We start from the raw sequence: 21638 nt of genomic DNA on the forward strand, positions 1-21638 counted from the left end.
TAATAAACTACTGAATAAAGTTCAAACTTTTACGAACAGCTGCTCTACTTGCACTTGGGCAATGTTTTTCAATTAAACTTTGCCGGGGAACGTGTCAGATTTTCGCCTAGAAACTGAACCGATTTAAGTGCTGAGGCCCACATAAATATGCACATACTAATGCCGGTTTTTGTTTGGCACATAAAAGGAATTTACGACACGTGCTAACTTTGATTGTCTTTGCTGCAAACATTCGTACTGCCATATAGATCCTGTCAATGCTGACTCGCAACTATCTCACGTTTTGTTCCCGGCGATAAATCAGACGTCCTTGCAGTCGGACTTCTTGCCGTTTTCATCTAGGCAACTTAAGTAACGCAATCAGCGTGAGTGCTTTTTCCAATTTTCCCTAGGAGCAGTCTCGTTGCTATTACCTTACTTGCTCCTCGCTTTTTCGCCTTCCAGCACTGCATTTAAATAAAGTACAAATCCAATTCATTGACCAGCTAAAGGCAAATTGAGTTATTTAATTTGCTTGGCAATTACACGAACTGGCTTCTGCGAACAATGGACTGCAATTTGTTTCGCTGCACAGCGCCTTTGTTCCATTATAATAATAAATTAATAACTGAATATTTATCCTTCATTGGGCCGGTTAATGCGACTTTGTTTATTAGAGTAAAAAAATAAACTGTAGTAACTATAATTATCTTTTTAAATGAGCTTAAAATGATTTTTTAGCATGCTTATAGGATCATACATTTTGGGGACCATATATATAAAAAATAAATCGATAAAGATACTCATATGGACAAATAATTAAATAGGTATTAAGGTTTGCGGAAAATTGACCAAATTTCAACAGTTTTAAGTCTTCAACTTGTCTAATTTTAATCAGATTTTGAAGTTTCCAGATTTTCAAAAATGAAAATTGACTTAATTTCACTTTTAAGTCCATAACTTTTTAATTTCTTCGATGAGTTCAGCCATTATGCATTTTGCCTTTGTGATGACTGCAAGGGTATATAAGATTCGGTTTGCCGAAGCTAGCTTCCTTTCTTTTTTTTATATTAGAGATAACCTATTTTATCTGTCTCCACTATAAAAAGGACATAGTTAGAAGGGGGAAATGCCCGCTGCACAATTGGCGTTGCATAAATAATGGCAACGAATATTCGTCGACTCCCAGCCACTTCCATTCCCCATCCACTTCCGCTTCTTCTTCCGCGACAGCTTCCGCTGCAGAAACGCAAGTGTGCATTTCCGTTTGTTGCTTATTGCTAAAAGCATATCACTCCTCGATTGACAATAAGAAATGAAATTTGCTGACAGCAATGGCACACAAACACCGAGTTATGTGGCAAAGGAGCTGCACAAAGCTCCATTTGCAATGCCATCAAAAATGTATGAATTTGTTGATTTGACGGAAGCAAATATTTGGCAAGCGGATGTGCGCCGCACTAGATCGTCCTCCTTTTTGGCCAGGAGCATCTGGAAAATGTATTTTATTTAGCCCCGGCAAGACGCAAGCATTCCGCATGCATAAACCAATCGACTGCCAGCCCTTTGGCTTTTATTGATCGCCAGCCAGAGCCCATTTATCCAACGAACCTCGCATGCAATTAGTTTGCGCTGCCAGCAAAATGCATCCCATACACGTAAATACGAATATATCTAAGGACATGCAGCCAAGCGTTATCATACCCGCTGGCAATAGCCAAAAAATATTCATACGCATAGTTGCATGATTTTCCCATCCTCAACGAAATGCAATTTGCGGCGCAGCGCGTGCCCAATCTTTAATGTGGCGTATTCCAATCGAACATTAAGCCCATATGCTCTCGCCGGCTGACAAAACGAAAAACTCGAAATAAAATTCGAGAAGATCGAATCGAGTTGAGGAGACGTTACTGTGGGAGATTGTGTCGTTGGTTGTAGTTTTGTGCGATGGCGACGCCGATGCATTCTCATAATGAGGCTAATGTAGAGTGGTGTCTGTGCGTTCCCTTTACGGGGTTTACTTTTGGGGAAATACTATATGCAGGCTGATAACAAAAAAATTATGAATATAAACTAGGAAAGGTTTTGGTACCTTGCATATTAAGGGGAATTATTGCAAGTATTATATATTTAATAGAAATCCTTATCTAGCTTTTTATTTATATGCTACCAAAGCTAATACCATGTTAAATTTTTTGATACCAGACTAAATATCAATAAATAGCATATAAATAAATTCTTTTGGCTAACAAAAAATTTATTTTGAGTAGTTATTAACAAAGAACCTACTATTTATGTTGTCCAATCATTTAACTAGGACTTCACTTCACTTTCATTTTTTTTTATTTATTTATAGACATGGGAATATAGGATGTAGGATAGCTCCAACGTGTTTTTGAGTTCATGAACCGCATACTAGGTATCTGATAGTCATGTTCTGTTCTTGCAACATGAATGCATGTTTGTTATTGTGTGTGTGTCGTCGATACGCGTGCACACACTCTAAAACTGGCTGCTGCACACTGCTCAACTAAGCATATCGACGTCAATAAATCATCCAATAATGCGCTGATGCTGATGCAGTGCATGGCGCAAATGGCGCTGGAAACTCTCTTCTGCTGTCTGCGAAATGGGAGTTAACCGATGGGATTGGCGGAGTGGGGAGGAGTTTCCCAGATGCCAATGTTCGATGCTGGATGCTGGGACCACGTCTTCAGCCATTTCCGTAGTAGTTACATACGGGATTCTCCTGCTCCTGGCCGCGCTGAGTGCTTTTTAACTTGATGCCACGGCTGATGCTGATGCTAAGGCCCAAGCTCGAGCAGGAGCGACTGGCTTGCCCTGCTGCACTTATGTTTGCAGATTGTCAGCAGAAAATGCAAGAGCGCAGAGCATTTCACAGATTGAATTTTATTCGGTTGCGGTTATTGCAGCCATTACGACTGGTTTTAGCGCACAGAAAAAAATCTATATTATATTTTAAACTCAAAAAAAAAAATTCTTATAAAATTATGATGCTTACAAAAATTCACCATTAAAAAAAAAGGATTAATATGAGCTTGAGATTCTTAACAATGCTTAATACATTCCTACACTTTTTTTTGGAAATATATATTTTCTGGTTGGTTATGTATTTGGCATGCTTATATATGCATATATTTTTAATCAGAGTGTACGCGTACACTATACTCTATAAACTGGGCGGCGGGGTCGAGTGCCTGCATCAATTTACTGGATGGAGCTTATATGCTGCCACTGGCGTCAATGTTGTTTAGCCAGCGACCTCAACCAAACCGAACTGAACCACCCAAACCATCCAAACCACCCAACTACCCAGACCACCCTAACCAGCCCAACTCTCTGCCAAAGTTCATTAAGTTTCATTTTTTTTTTTTTCTGCAAACGCCCAGCTACTTAACAACTTGTCTTCGCCAACGACCCACATCGGTGGGTGCGAAATGGGTGGCTTGCGGATTGTGGGCTGTGGGTTGCTGTGGCAGCTAATCATTTTATCGTTAACGCCCCACTGCATCGACTGGCCTCCTTTGGGTTAGTCGCGTGAAAAATAGTTTCGTTATGGCAGACTGACTGACAATCTTCACAGATTTGCTGGCACCATTAATGCGATTTTAATGCTCCGATTTGATTGAGGCCAATTGACAGTTTGCTTGCCTGCGCGCTCCGACATCCTGTTTCCTGGCAAGGCAATCTCATTGAAGAAATAAGTAGGATGCTTAAGTAATCTTTAAACAGTTGATAATGAAATATTTTTGAAGTATGTCAAATATGTGTATTTACCAAAGATAATGTGTTTCATAATAATTGAATAATAAATGTGTTTAAAATACAATAAGAAATATATTTATTTATTACTTTATTTTGTTCTTCTCAATACTTCAGTGTTACTTTATGAACATTTCCTAAAGAAAAATAAAATGTTGTAAATAAATTTGTCTTTTTAGTATGCAAATGCTTATTTAAATAGAGAGCCTGACGCCACATCCTTACCATTTTCCAGATGACTGCGCTTCCTGCACACCTTTACACCTTTGAAGGCGCACTCGCTGACCGCCGACCATCAAGCAGGTGAGTCGAACGTTTAATTAGACTAATTAAAGCCCGTCGGGGGGAGTGCATTAATAAGCTGCAGACTGCAGTTGCGCTGGGTCGCATCGACCTGCAAATCTCCGCTCGCCGGAGCCAGAATGGTTATGCAAATCAAGACAACGTCTCCGGTTTTGAGTGACAGCATGTGGCTGTGGCCAGGGCCTTTCACTTGCAGCCAGAAATTGTCAATTTGAAATGCGAATTTCTGGGTGGAGCTTTGGCAATTAACGCAATAATTGTCCTCCAGCTTGAGCGCCCCACTTAAGCGTTTTTGTACGACCCGTCTTGGCATTCAAATAATGCTTGAGTAATTGCATTCATATTTTATGCATATTATTAGCATGCATGGCAAATGAGGACTCTTCAAGGCGCTAGGGATAATCGGGAACTGGGAGAGGCAGCCTTTTCAAGTACACTTTATACAAAGGCTTTCTGCACTTTGCTTTTTAAAATATTGTGACTCGTTCGCCATTTTCTTAGAATTTGCATTTCTGCCTTTGACAACACTTTTTTTTTTATTTTCGCCTCTGTTGTATTTCTTTGGCAGTCGCTGTCTATTGACATGGGACTTTGTCCGTCCGGTTGTCCGTTCGTCCGTTTGTCCGTGGGTCCATTCGTCCGGCGGAGTAAGTAGCCGGAGTCCTGGGCCCGGCTGTGAATTTCCGTTTCCGGTGGCCTGCGACACGCTTTGCGGCAGCACTCAAGCGCAAAAAGTGCCTTTCAACTTATTTTCCTGTTTCCATTGCGCCATCTTCCTTCGATGGTCCTTCTTTGGGGATACCCATCCTTCAGCGGGAGTGGGTGAGTGGTTGAGTGGGTGAGTGTCCCCTTTGTTTCGCATTTTTTTCTGATTAGATTTTTATTCTCATGAATTTTCATTTCCGTTCGTGAATTTTTTATGCGAACATACGTCCATCGCTTTATCTGTTTTGTTGAATTCCTTTACAGCGAAAAAAAAAAGAGTTAAGATTTCGAACTTTAATTGGTGTGCTAGGACTTGCCATTGTTTATTTATTTACAAAAACTTTATCATATTTATAAAATTTATTTTTCACACATTGATTTACCAACATAGGAAAATGTATTTTAATTGACATCACCTCTAAAGTGATAGTGAAAATCATTCTTTCTCAGTGCTGTGATTTCTGGAGGAGTGCAGAGCGAATTAAATAAATAAGAAATGCTCGATGGAAAGTGTATCTGGCGGATATCCTTCGCACCGATAACTGTATATTTGTATCTGATACTGCGTGGGATCCGTATCTCTTTGCTTTCTGTTCCTCCACTGCTTTATTCCCCGGCGTGCGACTTAATGCACATTTCAAATTACCGGCCAGTTGTTGACCTGATTACTCGGCCATTCCCTCCGGCGCCAGTTACCTTCCCCTCACTTTTTGCAGCTGCTGCAACCGTCTATTAATTTAGCGCCAGTTTAATTAAACAGGACAGTTTTTTTTTGGCTTACAAGTTTGCGATAATGATTTTGTGGGCAATATTGTAATAACATTGATTACGAGAGTGCCGCAGGGGAAGGTCGATCCGGAGGGGGATGCATTAACGAAACATTCCCCATTGTTCAGAGTGTTTATCGAACCGAAATTAATTAGGGATTTTAAAGGGCAAGGTAAAAGCATAGTTTGTCGGCCCCAATGAATTTAAGCCAATGAAGTGGATGAGAGCATATATTTACAATTTAAAATAACAATATGTTTAAAGCTAAAAACAGATTTGTGCTCTATTTTGGGAATAATACTTTAATCTTTTGACTGAAAATTAGTTTATGTATTTATGATGACTTATTCTGACATTAGTTTTCACTTAATTGTGAACTGTAATTACTGTGAACTATTCCTCAAAACAACCAACCCCTGATTGCCATTCATGAACGAGAGTCGTGCTGCTGACATAAATGTTTTCAATTTGAATTTGTCGCTGTACAGTCAATTGGCTTTATTTCCAGTTGAATCGGTTCCCATGTACCCAAGGCAATCGAGACGACTCCCAGATGCGCCACCATCAATGACTACTGCACACAAGACGAACCCACATGGAACTGGAAACCGATCAACATTCGAATGAGCAAAAACAATGGACCGAGTAGAGGAGTGGAAAGTACACGACATGAAGGAACAACTCGAGCGACATCGAAAAAAAGCTGGAACAAATTACCAATTCTAAGTTTGGGGTGGAAAACTGGTTCGTAAAAGCAGAAAGAAACGCACTGGGGCAGTGGGGGTATGCTAAGCATCGCCAGGGGGTCAACAGTTGCCATTTACACGGAAACAATCTGTGGTTGAGAAACCAATAAATCGAAATCGAACATAGAGTTTTAACTAGTACCATTATATACGCAGATTTCAATAATTTTACATTTTTTACGTGAATAAATATAATACCTATATTTTATAAAACTGTTTTCATACAAAGTTAGGCCCGCTTTGATCGAAAGTTTAAAGGAGCCTTGAAAAAAACAAATTTTAATTTAGCCCCCCGAAACCACCATTCTCTGCAAACGCCTCTGGCTTTCCATTGCCTTTATTTTTTCAACGGCGTTTGAAACAGTTTAATTCCATTGAATGCATAAACGAGGACCAAGCGGGTGCGACAAAGGCTTTTGTGTTAAATAGTTGAACGGTGGCAGGAATTATAATGAATCCAACACCACACATGTTGCTCACCGTGGGTGGATGGATAAACCTGTGATAATTCAAATAATCAGAGAGCGGCAGCATCCGGCATTCGCAACGCATCCGCATCGCATCCGCATCCCGCATCCGCGTCCGCATCCCGGCAGCCAGTCAGCCAGGCAATGCAAAAGCACTTTATTTAAGTGAGTCCCACATGAATTGCACTTGGCTGTGCGTCCCTCTAACCGACGACTGTGTGTTTGTCTGGCCGTCTGGCTCCCCATGACTGTTTGTATTTGTAACACTTCTTTGCATTTTTTACGCCCTGTCTTTATAAAGGATGCACACAGGCAGTCAACTCTTTGCCTCATAGTGCTCCATCTCCATCTCCATTCACTGGCTCTACCATCCAGAATCCGGAATCCAGCATCAAGTGCCTTTGGCAGCAGCTGTTTGGCATTTCTGTGGCGGCGGTTGTGGCAGTGGCTGCGGCGGCAGCTTCTGATCCTGATTCCCACTTCGCAGTGTATCCTGCCTCGATGGTCCATGCCTGCTCATTATGTTAAGTTATCCCTGCCCTGGACTGAGCTTTCCTGCTAGCTTTAAAACAGTGTTTATACAGCCTTACCTATCAATAATATTTAATTTAACATTTATGTCGGGGAACCCTGCAATACCATTGACTAAAATTACTTGAAAGTTATAAAAAATAATTTCCAGTATGCATTGTTTTTTATTGTAAGAATAAATATCATAATAAATACAAATTTAATATTTTTTTTACACCACAAGCGTTAGCATCTTAATATTGAATGAAGTACTTTCATAACTTAAATTTAAACATGTTAAGCTCTTTTATTGCATCCTTTAAAAATTGTGCTTTCAGTTACTAAATCATCAAAAATAACAAAACAGGACTTTTAACATTTAAATTCATGCATTCATTTTAATAAATTACATTTCGACAGCCGGAGAGCACACGAAATATGTTTGAATTTCGAATAATATTCTTGGTTAGACACACACGGCTGTCATGTGGCAATGTATTTTGCATTTTCTTTGGGGTATAAATCAACAGAACTTTAACGGCAAGCCAAAAGCTAGAAAAGGTCCTGTCATTTCGTATTAAAACAGTTGCAGCAATTTATGACAAGACATGTAGTGGGCTTACCTTTAGTAATTTGCGAATTTTAATTAAAGGCACTGAACAGAGGCAGCAGCACAGGCTGCTTTTCAATCTACGCACTCGATGGGATGGCCCCACATTTGTGGGGAATGGGGATTAAAGAACGGATGGCAGGGGTCGCTCAGTTGGGCGCCATGTGCAAATGCATCAAAGGACATTTGCATTTGCCCGGCATTTGTAGATAATGTCCTGCGTCCAGGAGGCCAACCGAACTGGACTATCTTTGGCAGGTACACTTAGACAAAAATACGAAATTGTTGTGTACATCATTTTTCAACAAAACAAATATTTTTCAAGCATTGGATTTTACTGACGGAAAAACCGTTTTAAATGGTTTAAAACCTGTTAACATACCAGCAGACATTTTTTTTTTCAGTGCTGTAGAAAGCACAGTGCGGGCTATTGAGGTCGTTATTAAATGCGAGTGCATCAGGAGTGCGGTTGCAGCGTCCTGCTTTTGTGAGTTGCATACACTAATAAAAACAAAAATGTTCAAAACTGAAAACTACAAATCACCAATTTTTAAAATTAAAAGCAGTTGAAATACCATCTAATTGAATTCGAAATATGAATATTTTACCAAGAAAATTTGTACATAAATCATTTTTTGATTATCTAAAATCTTCCCTTTTTCTGAGTGTATGAGTGTTCCCACTGAGCGTGTGTTGCTGTGTGTGCTTCCTGTGTGCATTACAACTACATGGAGCAAGTGGGCTGCTTGTACTACTAACCTCTAGCAATTTTGGGTTTTGAATTTGCTTAAATTGCATTACTGTCCGTGTTGTTGTTGGTGGTGGTGTTGTATCTGCCTGGGTTCTTGTTGTCTTTGTTGTGGTTGTTGTTGTTGTTGTCGGTAGTGGTGGTGGTGCCCCTAGAAGCTGATTGCCTACCATTGTGTTTGCTGCCAAAATTTATCCCCTTGCAATTTTGTGCTTATTTGTTGTAGACTTGCCAGCCTTGCAGCTTTAACTAATTGAAATCGATTTTGGCCAAGTCCTTAGCCAGCGACGCATAAGGACACGGCCAGAAGGACCTACGAGTTCGCTCGACAAGAATCGAGAATCATGTCAGCGTTAAGCCTAAATACGACAAACGCAAAGTGACTGTCAGGAGTGCGGTTGCCAAATCGATTTTTGGGGGATTTCCGCATTCGGCTGCAAATGAAGCAAAAGCGTAATAAAACTTGCATGTGCCTTAAGTGCACTTCAACTTTCCACTGGAGGAGACAACTATCTTTCTGCACTTAAAACAAGGCCTGACATATTTTAAAATCCAAATAAAGGTCTTAAGTATAGGCAAAAATAAAGTGGTTGTGTTTATGGGTCATTTTTGCTGAGTAGAAAACATTGTGCGTTACCTGTTTTTATACAAATTCTGTTGTGTTGTTTAAAAGAAATATACGACAATTCGGAATGTTTTTAATTTTAAGTGCACTCTTTACGTCTGCGGTCCGTGTTTTCATGCTTAATTAGATGGCAATCGGAAGCACAGACCGTAAGGCCATGCCATAATTAATAGCAACATAGCAGAGCAGAAAGGCAGACTTGCACAATGGCACAACATGCAGCCAATTACTGCTTTGATTACGCAAGTCCTTGTAAACTAAGGGGAGCCCCCAAAACTTTGCCCTTCCAAATACACACGCCTCCAAAATGTGTGTACTCCATAAACAGTTCGATACGTGAATTGGAAACTTTGTAAATAGCTTCATGTTAATTAGCAAAAGTTTTGCGCTTGGCTTAGATTCAACAATCTAGCATCGAGTTAAGTGTTTGGATATTGTTAGCAAACAAATATCGGGGGGAGTGAGTAATTTCCATTTCTTGAGCAGCGTTTCCCGATAATTTCAATAGTAACCAAATACCTTTCAGAAAATGTTAAAAGAACTTCTAAATTGTTTGCTTTTATACTTTAGCTTCTTTATTGAATTTTAGAAATGTTTGTCTGAATAATAAGAACGATCAATCAATACCTATTAAATACTAAATCTCAGAATGAATTAAATTTTACTAGAATCCCCACCTGGACGTTTCGTTTTAATTGTTGAGTGACCATCGTTGCGTATACGCAACGTATGATGCAAGCATTGATGCTGCAAGTTTACCTTTGCATCAAGTGCCCCAAACTCTTTCGTAATCCCATTAGATTTCACTGGCTGTGTGTCACAATGCCACGCAGACTAACTGGAAGGATGTTGCCTTACTGACATGACTTCGAAAAAGTTGGAAACATTTGTGAAAATTGACAAAGTTTCGAGTCGGCAACAAACAGATGGTAAACAGTGCAGCATCATGCCATGCATGTTTAATGTCTCTCTGAGTGAGTATGTTTCTACACTGAGAAAAACTAACTTATAGGCCAGAACCATTTTCAATAAAAATTTAACTAAAAAAGTTTGTCGGCTTTCGAATTTTCAGCTTGTAGTATTAAATTATAAAAAATCAAAATTATAATAAAAACCCTTAGTATAATTTGATTTTAGTACTTACTGTATTTCTATGTTTCTCTGGCACATTTTATAATACACGAACACCATTAAATACTTTCCACTTCATGTTTTCCGGTGCATACGAGTTTTGGGTAGAGATATGCACGTGAGTGTGTGTCAAAGGCATCTTGTGGTTTAGTTTACCTAGTGAAATTGAAGCCACATTGTGGCGACCATCGCCAACTCCAACTTCCACTGATTGCCTAACTGACGTGCGTTCCCCCATGGACTCCACCTCCCAATCGGGTTTCGGCCAGAATGGAATGGCGGAGTTTGTCTGGATGGCGACCGCTGGCTTGTGGTTGGACTGCACTGTATTTGATTGATTTGGTTTGCTCTCATTTGCTTGCATAAATATTTGCACAGCCCTCAAGGGGAAAGGGAAGGGGGCGGGGGGAAGGCGGAAATGGAAATCGACATTTGGGGCTTCGGGGAAAGGGGAGGAAATAGGATACTGACCAGATAAGTGGAACACTTTTTCCCATCAGCCGGTTTGGCATTGGGCAAATTTGGTTTTAATGAAATTACCACGATTTGATTTTGTTTATTTTTACACTTCTTTTATTTAATTAATTTGCCGTATTTGGTTTTTCGGTTTCTGCCGCATTTCATCTCCGTACATATATTAATTTAGGTGTAGTTCGTATGTATATATTTTACCTATGGTAGCAATACAATTTAATTGTTGATTATCTACTTTTAATTAAATTCCATAATTATTACTTTTTCCAATAAATGCAGTAACAGATTTTTGTCAATTTAACATATGAATGAAAGTGTCGCTCGAAAAAACCAAATGACATCGATGAAATAAACAGCATTTATGAGTGCTCCGAAAGTGTCAATCGAGTTATGCAGTTCATTAACCTGACATGTTTTTTGCATCAACGTGCACTTCAGAACAGTGTAATTTATCACAACAAATTGAATTACATATATGCTTGTATGTATGTATATATATATTGGTAGTATTACTAGCTAGCAGATACAGTTCAACTCGTCTCGTAACGATTATCAGTTTCAATATCAATAGAAATCGCTTGCAACATCGGTTGGGGACATCAGTAATCAATAGTCAGTTAGATCTCTATAGATATAGTCTCTAGATATAGTCTTTAATTTGCTCGATCGAGTGTGCGAGAACTTTGGGTGCCATCTTACAAGCTATTTTTTTGTTTTCCTAACCACGTTCATGAGTAAGTCTTTGTTCCAAACAAAATGATATTTGGAATTAAATATTTGTATTTATTTAATAATTTAGAAAAAATTCATATTTTTGTGCAAAATTTAGGGAATACATAAAGTACGTTGTATCCTAAATATTAGTTAAAAGTTTCCCATAAACAGCGAGTTAATTATTTACAAAAATTATTATTTGGCAACCAACCGTCCCATAAACGTGGAATTTGTGTACAATTATTGAACAACACCTAAGATCTTAGCTAAATGCATTTAAATGCCACAGTTCGTATGTCATCGTGTGTGTTTTTTTCTGAGTGTCACTGCCGAGTACAGTGAGAACTATTATACGTGTATCGTGTATTCTTGCCGCTCCTGTTCCTTCTTCTCGTGATACCTAGAGGTTCGCAGTTCTGGTTAGTATTGGCTTTGGTTCAGATTCAAGTGCAAGTTCAAGTTCAAGATCAAGTTCAAGTTCAAGTTCGGGGTAGGTAGACGCTACAGGCATGCAACACAAGCTACGGTCAAGCACATTTGGGCGGCATTATGAATTCGAGGCGGCGGATATCTTACCTTGCCAACAGTGAGGTCAACTCCTCGCGGTCCATCTTGGCCAGCTGAGCGTCCCCGGTGCTCTCCATGACGCGCTGCACCTCCAAGTCCAGCGCCCGCTGCTCCCGCTCGCAGTCGCTCTGGTCGCCCGGCTCCCTTCCGTCGTGGAATCCCGCCGGCGGTCGAAATCCGCCGGACAGGTCGATCCCCGCCCCCGCCATCGCGGCTATGGAGGCGGCCAAAGAGGCCGCGGTCTCCGCATCGACCTCACTGTCTAAACTAGAGATTCGGGGGTGAGGTCATCAAGAGAGTTGGCTTATAAGTCTGGGATTGAGACAGCTTCTTGACAGCTAAACTAGTCTGTAAAGGGCATTCCATTCACTTGAACCAAACTGATGAAAATATTTTTAAGTGTGTGCCAAATTAAATGTTTGTATATTGGGTTTCCTGTTTGCATTTGATGTACATATTCCAAGTGTTACCTCAAAATATTTGCTCTTGAAGTGAATGGCATACCTTTTCTACGCTGTTTTCTTTTTTGATTTTGTTTCTTTTTCTTTTGCTAATTTAGTTTGGTTTGGTTAGGGTTTAGGTACCTGAACTACCTGTTGCTACTACCAGGGCACTTTCTTCGCTCCAACGTTTGGTTGCTGGGCTGCTGTGCCGAACTTCCATGCTTCCGGCTGCGCTGTCCGGCGCTCCGCTTTTCGCCCTGACCTCCGGCCCCGCCTCCTCCGCCTCCGCCTCCCAGGCCCATGGCCATGCCCATTCCAAGGACGTGGCGAGGGGTGTTGTGACGCCTCTCGGGCGCCGGCGAGCCCTGGTCATTATTGGACTCGGTGCTCGAGTCGGGGCGGAACATATCTGAAAAATCAAAAAGTAAGAGAATTAAAAGCTAATAATTAATTGTAATATGGAAAATTTTTTAAAATTAAAAAGAAATGTTTATGGTTTAGCAAGCATTAAGTATTCATATCATATATTTATGATATTTATTTTTATTTGTATCTGCTATCTGTTATATTTATCTAATTATGCATACGCACCTACGACCGCCCGACCGTCGCTGCTGCGCGACGACTTGCAGGGCACCCGGTAGGTGGGCATATTGGAGAACTCTGTGCTGGGACTGATGCTGGTATCCGACTCCGATCCGGCCACCACTCCACTGCAGGCAGCGCTGCTCTTGGCGCTTCGGCCTCCATTGGACTTCTTCGAGTGTCCCGCCTGCGAACCGGCCACAATGGTCATCGACTTGCTCAGCGTGGACTCATCTTTACACAGAAAAGTTATGATTTTATTTATTAATCAAAATGGATTTAATTATAACTATCTAATTATACCCTTTCAAAGGGTATTATAACTTCAGTCTGAAGGAGACTAATCTGTTTTTGAAGTGGTATACCTCCAAGAGTTTGTATTTCAATTATCTAACGAAAGGATTTTTTTTATTCTTTGGAGGATTTTTATTTTGATGACTTCAAGGGTATATATAGTATATTCGGCAAGCTGAAGCTAGCTTCTTTTCTTGTTTTTTACTGATACTCGCATTTACAAAACTATTTTAAATTGTTTTATAATAAACGTTTTACTACTCACCCTCTGTATTATAATACCGCTGCTTGTGCCAGCTAGACTTGCTTTTCACGTGACCGAATCCTGAACTAGGCAGCAGGGGATAGGCCGTGGCGTTCAAGTTCTCGCCCTCCGGATGCCCAAAGGTCTTGAACTGCATTGTGTAATCGAGGGGCGTTTGAGCCGCCACAGCACGAGTGGGCGTTTTGGCCGGGGCTCCAGTCCGTCCTCCATTTACGCTGAACGTGGCATACGGCGAAATCTCGTACATTTCTAGTTGAGACACGCAAGAGAAAGAAACAAAAAAAAGAGTGCACTTAGACAAAAGAACTTATAATTTGTTTTTTAAAAAATAGAGTTATTCTAATCCATTTAGTTTGAAATATTCGCTCTCATTAAGTGCCATTTTTTTGTTTTGTTTGTTAATTTAAAAAAATATATTAAAATTTGAGAACTGAAAGAACATTTCCATTGATGATGGTATTAAATATTTTGGCATTCTATTACTTTTTTCTTATTTCTTCTATCCTAAACAACATCCTTAGGAAATCTTGGTAAAGATTCCAGTGCATCAAGTGGTTCAATTACCACTTTTAAGGAGAAGCACGTTTCGCTCGCACATGTTTATAGACTCAATCGACTCACCGGACTCGTTCCCCTTGTCCACTGTCTTAACAGGTGAGGCGCTGTACACCTGCTGATTGCGCCTATTTTCGTGGTCCTCCTTGTATTCCCCGGGCAAAGTGCGCGACTCGTAGCCCTCGGCGATGGGTCCGCACAAGGTGCGTCGGTGCTTAATGGTGAGGGCACTGAGGAGCAAGTAAAAGATTAAGCTCTAATATCTCACTAATTGAAAGATGGGAGTAAGTTTTCCCTGAAGGATCTGCTGTTAATGTCTAAGAAATGGCAGGGGAGGTAACTTGCAAAACTATATAAGAATCACAAAGTTTTTGACTTGATATCTGCGAGAATTAAAATCATTTAAAGTTTATTTAATTGATACTATAAACTATCCTTCCAATAAGAACTCTTTTGTGCAAGTGCAACTTTCAATGAAAAGGTGGGCCAATACATTGGTAGTAATTGATCCAATAAAAGTCAAAAGAAATTCCTTTAATATATTTTTTTGTAAAAATAATTGATTTAATCCAGGCGGGATTAAGGGGTATCGGTGAGCCTTGTCTGCAGACATCCCGTTTGTTACTTTTCCGTTCGCCAGCAAGAGACTTAATAAATCCTTAATTAACATTCGCAAGCCATTACTGCAAACGACTTCGTCCGGTACGGCCCTCAATTCCCAATTCAATTCCCCTTTCAGGGGGAAAACCCAGTGAAAACCCAGGGAGCAGGCCACCCACTCAGCGATTGGCATAAAGCCAGGACGCACTTACATCGTTATGATGGAAACGGTGATGATGACGACGACAATTAGCGTCGCGAACCAATCACCGCTGGTCGGATTTGTTGCGTTTATCAGATTGTTCATCAAATCGTTTTCCGAGGGGAAAACCGATGGCGGCGGTATGGTGATGCCATCGATGTTCGTCGTGCTGAAATGATAATGCTCCGTCGTTTTTCCCGCATCGTTGGTGGCAGAGATTCGCAGCTGATACCACTTGGCCGGCAGAAAGTCGCAGAAAATTAAATTTTCACGGTTTTCCTCCGCATTCGAAATATCCGATGTGACAACTGTCCACCGTATGTCGCCTAGGGGCAATGGCCGATGGAAAACACACGCAAAGTGCACACAAGCATATTCCGGAAAAAGGAAAGAGGGGAGAAAGGAAATTATACATCATACGCCACGTTGAACGCGGCCCGGACTACCGACTACGGAATAAATTTGATAAATATTTATAAATACAAATGGCTGTAGATTGGTCAGTAAATTGAAAACAAAAATAATTATATTAACTGTATTTAATTTAAAACAAATTAAGCGACGGCAACTGGGCGACACGTGTCGGGAAAGATGATTCATAAATACTCTTAATTAAGCAATTACAAATTTTAATTAAAAGCTCTTAGCAAATGTATACTTTTAAAGAATATTTTATGACCTCGAATGTGCGTATAAATAATGCAAAACACAATTTATACTTTAATCTGATTTGAGACAATGGTCTAAGAAAAACTCAAAACTTAATTTGAAGATGGTAAAGATCTAGTGTGGATAATAATAGCAACGAAATAAATAATCTTCTGTGCCCAGAAGTATCATCAACAATATAGTTTAATCGGCTTTTGGTGCACTTTAACAAGGAACTAGGGCCACCTCATCGATATGGGTGTCAGTGAAAACCCAGAGCAAAACCGAAATACCCATCCATGCATTCATGGCTAATTTGCACTCACCCAGCGGTCGGTGCTCAATGGAGAAATGATGAATGCTGCAGCCGCCATTCTGCCACGATGACAGCTTCAAATTCACGCACGTCGCATTTGTGGCAATTAGTTCGTTGCCGTTCGGCGCCTGAGAGGCTGGAAATCGAAAATGTTTACGAAATGAAGGGGGGTGTTCCGGGAAAGAGGTACAATCGCAGTCAAAATTATAGCACAAAGTATACGCATTGTTCTGTTAATATGTAAGGTATAAGGTAAAGAACTCACTTACTTAATAAATGTTAGTAAAAACGGAATTATTTTCCCTTACAAGAAAGGTCTGAGCATTAAAAATATATCAGTAACAAAGTTTTGACCGCAACTGTAGCCTTCAGCATCCCTCATCACCAAGTGCCATTTGTGGTCAACTTACAAAATTTGAATTCAGGCCAGGTCTGCTGGGGATTGCAACCCAGCATCCAGTTCCGACTTACCTTTGCCCTTGGTCCAGACGTTAATTTCCTCACTGGCCACCCCAGAGCCGACCATATTGTGCGCGGACATTTTTATAATGTACTGATTTCCGCACTTCAGTTGCGAGATCGTATAGGCGTTGTTCTCCGGCAGCAGCTCGGTGATGGACCAGCTCTCGCCGGCCGTATGGTAGGATATGGTGTATCCCTGCAGCGGAGCTCCCCCGTCATCGGGGGCATCCCAACTTACGCGTATGCTGTCGGCGGAAGCGTACTGCACGATGATTTGCGGTGCAGCCGGTGGCTTCATCGCAATCACCTGGTACTGGATCTCGTCATTGCCGAACAGATTGTTCGCCGTGCACGTATAATTTCCGGACAGACTGCCTTCGACTCCTGAAAAAAGGGAGATGAGGAAATGGAAAAATCATTCCCAAATGCTTATGTACAAAAAAAAGGGGCTAAAATAAAACCAAACCCAATGACTTCATAACAAAAAACCAATATTGAATTATTTTTAGTCTTTGTTGTATCTTGTAACTACGTTCATATTAAGTAATTCTCAAATAAACTCATCAAATGGAAAATAAATTGTAAATGTTATGCTGTCAAATCCAAATATAGAGCCCAACTTACGGTGAATCTTCAGGTTACCCTCGTTGGTGACCTCGTAAAAGGGACTGAAGGTAACCGGACGATCGCGGGTGAGCCAGCGGGCGCGGGGAGTGGGGTTCCCCACAGCCAAGCACTCCAGCAGCAAACTAGTGCCCACTGCCTTCCGCACCACCTGACCAAAGGATGCGATTCGGGCGGGAGCTGAAACAGGAACAATTGGGAGGAAAACAAACAGAGTGAACAACTGAAAGGCTGGACATTTAGTTAGGTGAGCGAAATTAAAATGTTGCGGCTTGTGCGGCTTTTTCCCCAGCACACCGAATAAATGTCAATTTTTAATTAAAGCGACAATTTACCGGCTTATTTGTATACATGCACATTGAAAAAATGTTTCGTTGACTTTTGACTTTTCACTTTTTTCACATGAAACTTAAAAAATAAACCTTTAATTTAGCAATGAACCTATTGAGTTTACGTTGATTAAATAAATGTGTTTAATCGAGTTTTTATCCAAGACCTATTACTGCTTTGTTTTCTTGAAAGGTTTTATTGATTTTTTCGTACATATTGTATCGTAAATTTTTTCAAGTGCACGCGTGCAAATTCTTTTGTGTACATTGTATGTATTTATCTGGCTGCTGCCTTACCTCGGGTATTGGTGGCCTGGGCGATCACAGATGTGGGCTCACCTTCGCCCACAGAAGTGGAGGCCGACACCCAGAACTCGTACATTTGATTCTCGGCCAGGCTGCGTGCCTCGAATATCACCGGATAGCCATTCTCGTCGACACGCACCATGTGAGCTGGAGCGGTAAAAAACAGAAAAAGAAAAATGAAATGGCCATATACATTTCGAAACCCTCCACTGGGCGCCATTTCTTTTGGTACTTACTCTTGGCCTGGCCTTTGCGACCCGCCTCCCTCGCATAAACCGTGTAGTGCGAAATGATCCCATTGCGATTTTTCGGCGTTAGCCAGGAAATCAAAATCGAATCTGCCGTCAGGGCCGCCGCCTTAATGGATGCCGGTGCATCGGGCACGTCGTCATCCGTCTGGCAGAAGAGCGGATGGCTGGCCAGGCCATCGCCAGTGGCCGTGTAGGCCAACACCCGGATCGAGTAGTTGCTGGCCTTGTGCAGCGTGTGCAGGTACGTCTCCAGGTTCGAGGTGCGTTTGATCTCCAGCTTGGCAGGGAAGTCAACTGCAAAAAGGTAAACAGTTCAAGGCGAAAAATCATATTAGAACGCACCACTAGAAAGGTTTCTTACTATTTTGTGGGACTAAAAACCAGCAAGGAAATTTGGTTTGCAAGAACAGAACTAAGTCCCTCTGTTCATTATATTTAAAACCTCAGGTATTCATAACCAACTTCCAAACCAAAACTCACAAAACCAAATATAGAAATATCTTCGCAACTTTCTTAATTTTAACGAACACCACCGCTGCGATGCAGAGTCAGTTGGCGTTATTGATTTGATGAGATTTGAGAAATCAGTGCCAAAATCAACAACTTGCAGACTCATCAATGGGCCACAGCGGCAATCCATTGAACCCTACGCCAAAACCAATAAAGTCGAGCAACACTCAACCCCTTTGCCCGAACACTTCATCCTGACATACCATATCCTGCAGCCTGGATATCATATCATATCTATAGCTGTTTGCACAGCGTTCTCAGGCTCTGGCAATATCAACAAAATCAGCGTCATAAAGTGCCAACTGCAAACTGACGCAGCTGGAGTAAGTGGGGGAATACTATGCTGGTTAAGATATTAGCACTCGGAATTCAGAAAAAAAGTTTTGTTATTTTAAAGTGTATTTGTATTTGTATAGTTTTTTTATTTTCTATAAACTTTCAATCGTAATAAAATGTTTTATTTTGAAGTTTTTAAGACTTTTTGAACTAAAAAGCTGTATTTTTACCCCCATCTGTACAAGGAGCATATACTCACTTTGGTGCACAATCGGGCGATATAAAATTTTATAGCCCTGTATGATGCCGCCGTGGAACTGGAGCGGTGGCTCCAGCCAGGAAATTTTCAAACTCTGCGACGACAGTGCAGTGCAGTTGACATTCTGCGGCGCTGCCTCGGGAACTGCGAAAATATTGAGATACACATCGCATATTGCGGGATATATTTGCTATACTGCCTCGGAATCGGGCTCATTAGCCACTCAACCCACCTCCCTCGGCCGTCGTCCCGAAGATGGCCGCACTCCACGGACCGGAACCGAAGCTGTTCATTGCCCGGATGGTGACCGCATAGCGGGTGTACTTCCGCAGACCCCTCAAAGTCGCCTTCGTGGTCGCCCATCCGCTGGCAATCGTTGACTTCAGCGAGCTGTTCACCACGCTGATGAAGTTGATGTTCTGCTTCTCCTCGCTGCAGTTCACCGTGTAGCCGATGAGTTCCCCGTTCCAGGACTCCCGCGGTGGTATCTGCAATTAAAAGGAGTGCACAGAGAAAAAATGCATAAAAAAAAATCTAAAATAGTGGTGCAGTTTGATTTTAAGTAAATAAATGTATCACAAATCTTAATGTCATTTGTATACCATTTAAATGATAATTTTACCAATTAAATATTATATTTAAGTTGGGACACAGTGGGATTTTACCACCCTCTTTTGGCAAAAGAACTTCTTCTCTGTAACCATGAATATTCCCCAAGTATAAGTATTAATTGGAACGACACTCACCTGCCAGGTGACAATCAGCTCGCTCTCGCCTCCAGTTTGCACCTGAACATTCGAGGGGGCCTCGGTGGGGGCCTCCTCCTGGGTCTTGAGCACAATGGCCTCGGTGTAAGCGCTCCGCTCGATCTCGTTGATGGCCTGCATGCGAATCAGGAAGGTGGTGGCCGGGGTCAATCCAGCCACAATGGCGCTCTCCCGCAGGTCGCTGTCATAGCTGTCCCAAAGGGCCAACAAAGTACAACAAAATGTCGATGTAAAAGACCATATAAAAGTCGATATAAATGTCATAATATTTCACACTCATTTCAGCACCAAACACAATAAAATTAACTCATTTCATTTTTTGTAAGTCAGTGCTTAAGAGCTCAAAAGTTTTATAATCATATTTAAATATTCTTTTTTAAAACAATAGTAAAATAAAAATCTGATACTTTTTGCTGTGTTGTGCACCCCAACTCATTACAACCATAACCATAAACACTTACACGCGACTAATGCTCGTCGACGGCAGGCTGACATTGATGACGTTCTGGCTGCTCCAATCCCCTCCAGCGGCACCCGAGGTGGCATGGGATTGGAGGTACTTCAGGGACTGATACTGAACCAGATAACTGAGCACCGGGGAATTGCCGTCGAAGGGTCGCCGCCAGCTGAGCTTCACTGTACGCGAACCGACCTCGAAGACCTCCAGATGCGAAGGAGTATCCGGTCGCTCCTGAACCGCCAGGAATATAATCTGCTCCGCTCGTCCATAGGGATTCTCAGCTATACACCGATAAACCCCGGAATCATGGCGATCCGAGTGACCAATAGTAAGCTGTGAATCCACGCCCTTCTCAGTTTTCATCTCAGCAATGCTGAACCGGAAGTTGTTCAGATCGATGCGTCCGTTGTTGTGGGTCCAACCAATTGTTATGGGTTCATCGCCCTTGGCATGACAGTCCAAGGTCACGGGATCATTACGGCGGGAGCTGATGTTCCGGGCGGACTGCTCAAATCGTGCGGGTTCTAATTGGACAGATATATCAATTATGCCTTGCCTTTTTCCGTTCAAATTGTTAATCTCCCATTACCATTGACATTGATGCGAATCGTCTTTTTGAGACCCGCTCCGATTTCGTTGGTTGCCTGACACATATAATAGCCCTCATCATTATCCGTTGCCAGATTCAATAGCAGCGAGTGATTACGCATACTCAGGGGCTTAAAGTCCTTTAAACCTTTGCCTGTAAAAAAGGTAAACAATTTCAACAAGCAGGTTAAAATGTGTGCGTTTTTTAAGCTGTATTATCAAGGTAAAAAATTAAAAACTATAATTAACAATTCATGAAATATGTAGTACGAGTGATTGGAAGTATTTGAAAAGTCCTACAGTTTTTTCTTTAAAAAGTAAAAAACTGGAATACACATTTGGCATGCATCAACGAACCATTTTATCAATTACAAAATGAAATATTTTGTGACTTTATTTGTACAATATTTGCTGTGTATTTGAAGGTATTAAATATCTAATTGATAAGCCCAAAAAGGCGGTGAATAGAGGATTCCCATTCACTTCCTCCAACCCATTCGTACTTTAATGAACTGTGCAGCAAAATCCCAGAGCAGCTGGGATTCCGATTGGCAAACTTACCCTGCCCTTTGAACCAGGTAATAGCTGGAATCGGATATCCTTCCGCCTCGCAATTTATCGATATTGTGTTGCCCAGCATAATGGCCGTGTCCATGGGCTCGTAGCTCCAGCGAGGCGCCACTGAAACGTGACCGGGCCACCGGGCGAATGCGTAACGAACGGAATGGAAAGGAAGAATAACGAAAAACGGCAACAAAATTAACAACT

General features: G+C 41.3%; 1 protein-coding gene across 5 annotated transcripts in view; it reads right to left on the reverse strand.

The window, feature by feature from the left end:
• Nucleotides 1–11030: 11030 nt before the first annotated feature.
• Nucleotides 11031–21638, reverse strand: part of LOC108092144 (Down syndrome cell adhesion molecule-like protein Dscam2) — a 33836-nt gene continuing 23228 nt past the window's right edge. For 3 of the 5 annotated variants that reach the window (XM_017191658.2, XM_017191655.2, XM_017191657.2), the window contains 16 exons: nucleotides 21432–21551; nucleotides 20872–21024; nucleotides 20284–20806; nucleotides 19802–20012; nucleotides 19288–19543; nucleotides 19056–19199; nucleotides 17996–18304; nucleotides 17751–17906; nucleotides 17125–17304; nucleotides 16510–16884; nucleotides 16049–16174; nucleotides 15085–15400; nucleotides 14339–14502; nucleotides 13718–13966; nucleotides 13165–13392; nucleotides 12364–12982 (listed from right to left, as the gene is read on the reverse strand). In XM_017191658.2, the coding sequence (XP_017047147.1) occupies nucleotides 12720–12982; nucleotides 13165–13392; nucleotides 13718–13966; nucleotides 14339–14502; nucleotides 15085–15400; nucleotides 16049–16174; nucleotides 16510–16884; nucleotides 17125–17304; nucleotides 17751–17906; nucleotides 17996–18304; nucleotides 19056–19199; nucleotides 19288–19543; nucleotides 19802–20012; nucleotides 20284–20806; nucleotides 20872–21024; nucleotides 21432–21551 (3773 nt within the window). In that variant the 3' untranslated portion in view covers nucleotides 12364–12719. Of the gene's footprint in view, nucleotides 11964–12139; nucleotides 12983–13164; nucleotides 13393–13717; nucleotides 13967–14338; nucleotides 14503–15084; nucleotides 15401–16048; nucleotides 16175–16509; nucleotides 16885–17124; nucleotides 17305–17750; nucleotides 17907–17995; nucleotides 18305–19055; nucleotides 19200–19287; nucleotides 19544–19801; nucleotides 20013–20283; nucleotides 20807–20871; nucleotides 21025–21431; nucleotides 21552–21638 lie in introns of those variants that run through there. The other 2 variants (XM_017191659.2, XM_017191656.1) reach the window with 2 other exon arrangements.

Source organism: Drosophila ficusphila, unplaced genomic scaffold (assembly GCF_018152265.1).
Source record: "Drosophila ficusphila isolate 14025-0441.05 unplaced genomic scaffold, ASM1815226v1 contig_791, whole genome shotgun sequence".
Classification (NCBI taxonomy): Eukaryota; Metazoa; Arthropoda; class Insecta; order Diptera; family Drosophilidae; genus Drosophila; species Drosophila ficusphila.